General features: G+C 37.1%; 1 protein-coding gene across 1 annotated transcript; it reads left to right on the top strand.

Moving 5' to 3' along the window:
* The first annotated feature begins 721 nt into the window (after positions 1-721).
* On the top strand, positions 722-4,641 carry s100v2 (S100 calcium binding protein V2). Its single transcript, XM_058753642.1, has 3 exons — positions 722-880; positions 2,490-2,621; positions 3,905-4,641. The coding sequence occupies exons 1-3, from the start codon at positions 869-871 to the stop codon at positions 4,061-4,063; spliced, it is 303 nt and encodes a 100-aa protein (XP_058609625.1). The 5' UTR covers positions 722-868; the 3' UTR covers positions 4,064-4,641.
* The last annotated feature ends 588 nt before the right edge of the window (positions 4,642-5,229 follow it).

Genomic DNA, 5,229 nt, shown 5'->3' with positions numbered 1-5,229 from the left:
AGTTTGTTTATGTGTAAATATGCGTGATACACACCTGTGCATTGCTCTCCTATATTCTGTACAAGTAATACGCTCATGTAATGCTGTCCAAGGTGTGTCATGTCAAGTACTTTTAGTGCACCCACCCAAAATGCTGAGCATGCCCTTGCCTGTGTATTTCCAGAACTGTTCAGAAAACAAGCAGAGGAAGACAGCCAAAGCCAATGAATTTTGATCTGACCAGGGACACGCCTTGCTCAATGGGAATCCCACTTTACAGTATTTCTGAAGGATTCCTGGAAAGCATAGGCTATCATAAAAAAAAAAAAAAAAAAAAAGACATGCAGTCCTGTTGACCAAAGCAATATACAGAGCATTGAATATCTGCCAGTTCTTTAAAACAAACAAACAAACAAACAAAAATCCTATATGAAAACTATCCCAAAGCAAACCCAACCACACATTCTGAACTAGGGGCCTGTTGTTGCGCAAAAGAATTTTTATCCTGAGAGCTTCCAGATGTGTTCCCAAAGGAGCAGTAAGTCTGTTTTCCAATAGTTTTATCCATCAACAAAAATGTGTCATACGGAAACCTGGTTTTCCAGAGTGTTTTTTCCAGAGTGCGGAGCCTATGAAACCCGATCGTCTCCGCCCCGTTAGGTTCACTGTCCTAAAGCATCAGGTTACAGGAGACATTTTTCCCATAGCACTCACTGCCAAGGAAGGTGGGTTTAGTTTTTTTTTTTTTTTTTCCTGAGTGGGAGGATTCAGGATGTCAGCCAAGATGTGACAGAAGCGATGGGACGCTGAGAGTGTAAAGTAACGAGCATTGCACGACGGGAACAGCAAAGTTTATCTAGAGCCAAGAAAATAAAACAAATCACGTCAAATGGCGACACAGGTATGTGGTTTACATTATCTCATGTATTTGTGATTGCTCTTTTACATTTCAATTGGGTTTCATGCAGTTATAAGTTTATGAGTTTTTTTCGTAAGCTGCGCTCGCTTCGTCGGTTTGTTCTGTGGAAACTTCGCGTTTGTCTGTCAATCTCGGTAATCTTCCGCACTTGACCGAAACAGTGTCCAGATGCTGTAGTTTGTTGTTGTCTAAGGAACTAGTTTTTATTAAAGGTTAGCCTATTTAAGGTTTTTTCCTTTTTCTTTTTCTTTTTTGCGAGCAATCAATAAAATACAAGTGCCAATGAGGCTTTTGCCTCGCCTATTTTCTGTTTTTTTTTTTATTATTATTATTACGTGCGTTTTACATTTGTATTTTACCGTCGTGACGTGTCTCGTTGTTTTTTTCACGTCTTGTACCACAATCACCGCGTTTTATAGGACATGTAAATTGAAATTCAACTCTCAAAGACACTGCGTTGTTTCGCATTCCGCTGCTCTGTTTCTGAACGCAGGAACGCGTCCTGTGTTAATGGTCTCTAACAAAGAAAGAAATATGGCCAGTGTCAAGATAATTCAAGCCATATGAGTCGAGAGCTTCGTTCGCAATTCTATCTATGCAAACGATACAATGGCTGTGTGTCAAAACCTAGCTGGCTGCGTCCCTGCCCTAACCACCCCCATCAGGCCGATGATACCCAAAAATGCTGTCTAAGGAGGCAGCTTACTAGGTTTTGACATACAGCCATTGTGTAGAAATGGAAAGCACGGGGAATCAATCAGAGTTTTTGCGTTGTTGCTCTCTGGGACAAGCCTCAAGACGAAGATTGCCTATGTGGACTTAAAGAAAGAGGGGGAAAGCGTGTAGAAAGTTTTTGAATGGTCAAGACTGCAATTGGGGTTACATATTGACACTTTTTATAATCGTAGCCACACGTTTTTATGTATTTCAACACCATACAATAAGTGTATTTTAGGTCAAAGCAGTAGAAGCCTAACCTTTTGTTTTAACAAAACAGGGAAATGGTTTCCATCATAAAAGAAGCTTAAGTAAATAATGCATAGAGGGCTGGCTGTCATGGCCTGATATGCAGGTATTTCAGGTACTGAACTGGATAATTGTCTTAGAGCAACAAGGTTTGAATAGACAGTTTATTTGATAGTGCTCTGATAATCTTGGAGGGAGTAAAAGCACACACTTTTCGAGTTTTTAGAGGTAAATGGAAACAGGTGCATATAACTGATTTAGTCCTAATGTTCATTGATTAATTATAAAAGACAAAGAAGAGCTATTAACACTCCAAAACTGAAGTAATGATTTCTAAATACTGAAATATTTAGCATTTTTCAGCTACATGCATTACATTTTCCAGTTGAATTATGATAGGCATTGAGCAAAAAAGATCATTGTAAGCTTTCCAAATCAGTGTATTTGTTTCTAGGCTCTTTAAAATGTCAATACATGAGTGGTTTTCTAAAGAACTAGAGAATAAAAACTTTTGTGTGAGACTATGATATTTTGGTTTTAACTAAAATCTGTTAACTATAGTAAAACCCCCACCTATATTAAGTCTCCATCTGTACACAATGTCTGTACTTTCTTAATTCTGCAGTATTCTGACCTTGAGAAGGCCATTGACACCTTGGTCTCAAACTTCCATGCTGCTTCTTCTGATAACCGGCCTACGCTGAAGGCAGATGAGTTCAAGACTCTCCTCTCCTCCCAGCTGCCAACTTTAGTCAAGGTAAAACCCATGCTGCTATTCATTCCAACAGATACCAATGACTCAAAACTGTTATTACTCATTTCCTGTGATTGTACATAGTGTAGTTACAGTGTAACAGTTGTTAATAATTTCAATAGGAGAAAATATGACAATGCTACAGCGAAACCAGTTAAGTGATTATGTTAACAATGGCCTATTAGGCCTATAAATGTTTTTGTGTTGTTTTAAGGCGTGTGTGTTACTCGTGGTGTTTTGTCTTTGTGTAGGAAGCACAGTGTCTTTGTTATTATTGGCTCCATGTGCTGGAAAGACATTTAAGCCAGCATGCAGGTCTTAATTATTATTATCTGTATGTTTAACTTAGCAAAAATAGGTTTTTATGTCATAAACATACAGGTGAAAAATATACGTCATCCCCAAAATGCCTGTAACGTTGTCACCATATTTGTTACGGAAAAGTTCTGGCAACCACAACTGCCTTTTTTTAACCATAATTGAGCGTTTTTCAGTCTGAGGGATTGGTTGGTTTCACAGAGAATGTTTCCCAGAGTTTGTTGCCTCAGAAAGAGGTGTGGACTGATTACACAGATCAGTTTGAACTCAGGTTGAGCCAGCGAAGGACACTGGGTGTGGCTCCATTGAGAGAGCAAAATGGTGGCTGCCGTTGATCTGAATGATAAATAATTTCTCCTGCAGTCAAACTGACGCTGCTCTTCAGTTATAGTCGGTATCAGATCATGTTATGGCAGGCCTTCTACAGCTTAAGGGAGAACCTCTGACATCTAGATTTTGTGTTTCTTTTAGCTGAATGAAGAGTTAATGCTCTGAGGTATATGGTACTGTAACATTTGAACAATACTTCAGTGATCCCGTATTTCAGTGCCGATGTAACTATGCTCACAGTTCATGTTGTGACGTGTTTGTAGCAGAAGAGTGAAAAACTGTACAGACTGTATAGATTTAGAGAAAAAGTATCTTGGCATAGAATTAATATACATCTTGTATATGATTATGTAAGTGTTGCCAAGTTTAATAATTTGATTATCTTTAAAGATTCCAACTGAAAGGTAGCATTTGTTGTACTCACTGTATTTGAATTTGCAGAGTAACTGTTAAAGCTGTTAAAAATCTTTCCAAAAACTAAAAAGACTCCTAAGAATATTTATTATGAAGCCATACAGACAAACCACACGAGGGCGACAAAATGCCAGGTTTCAAAAGCAAAAGTAAAAAAACCTTTGTGAAATGGGTTACATTTTGAACACCAGTGAGTTTCTCTCTCTCTCTCTCTTTTTCTCTAGTCGGATAATTTTGGAGAAGTGCTGAAGCAAATGGGTGTGAAAGATGGGGAAGGCATCAGCTTCAAGCACTTCTGGAGCCTGATCCAGAATTTGGCCTCGACCCAGCATGGTCTGCTGAGCCACGAGAAGTTGTCCAAATGCTCCTGTCTTTTACTATGAGCCGTGGGCTTCGACTGCATCTGCCACTAAGATCTGGTCTCTCTGCATCTCTGCATTTATCCAGAACCACTCATCTCCAAACAAAACACTAACTTTTTTTCCTAAGTGTTCCAATAAATAAACACAATTTGTACATCAAGATGTCTTTATATACATTTTTTTTTTTTTTTAATAATAATGTGTCAGGCAGTACAGCCATCATCTCTCCTCATATCAAGTATCAGGTAAATCTTAATGTACAGACCAGTTAACTACTTCATATACCATAACTGAACTGGAGTCCAATTCGTTTTTCACTTGCAACTGGATTTACAGCTTCCCATAAGTGCATTTAACAAGTGTTTCTCAGTAAGAAAATAAATAAACAAAATCCTTCCTTTTTTTGTGATAACACTACATTTAAACTTACTGCCATAATAGTCTATGTGTATTTCAAGACATAGATATGTACTGAGTGGTTTATGCAAACAAAAATAATAATAACAACAATTTTTATTTATATTTTGTAATACTGTTTTTATGGCCAAAAATCAATAACACCCTGAATTATTGTCTAATAAAATTCATATAAAAAATCATCACTTGTTGTTGTTGTTTTATCAAAATGTATAATTCTCAATGTTTAAATAACCTGATTTATAAACAAGTGTAATTTTATTTATAATCAGCTGTTATTGTGCAACAGAAATGTTACTAAGTCTGCCTTGGTGTAAAGAGTAAGTTCATTTCTGACAAAACAAATAAAATAAACAAAACTCGGTTGCAACAGAAAATATTATATCTTAAATATTATATCTATTACTATATTGTTTTAGTCTTAGGTCTTAAGAACTGTGCTGAATAAGGTTCCTTGTTCCTTTTTTTTTTTTTTTTTATTGTGTAGGTTTTTGTGAGAATTTTGCCTTCATCACAAAGATCTTGTGACCACAGAGACAACACACACCAAGTGTGAATGTATTTCCTATCCTCCTACATTGTCCCTTTATGCTGTAAAGGCAGTTCCACACTTGTCCATATAGACCTGAAAATTAATTGAATTGGAAGACTTTTTTGCAATTCTTGCAAACCCTAATTTGCATTTAGATGTTCAGCTAAGAAAGTCACCGGTGAACAGACCAATGCTTTTCTACTGTGTTGTGTTGCCACAACAAATTTTCACAGCTGGT

Source organism: Onychostoma macrolepis, chromosome 19 (assembly GCF_012432095.1).
Source record: "Onychostoma macrolepis isolate SWU-2019 chromosome 19, ASM1243209v1, whole genome shotgun sequence".
Lineage (NCBI taxonomy): Eukaryota > Metazoa > Chordata > Actinopteri > Cypriniformes > Cyprinidae > Onychostoma > Onychostoma macrolepis.
The sequence above is the reverse complement of the archived record's forward strand: the minus strand, read 5'-3'. Positions and strand labels throughout refer to the sequence as shown.

What these genes read in the sequence shown, in the direction of transcription:
- s100v2 (XM_058753642.1), top strand. An exon ending in AGCTGCCAACTTTAGTCAAG is followed by an intron (nt 2,622 to 3,904) that starts GTAAAACCCATG and finishes CTTTTTCTCTAG; the next exon opens with TCGGATAATTTTGGAGAAGT.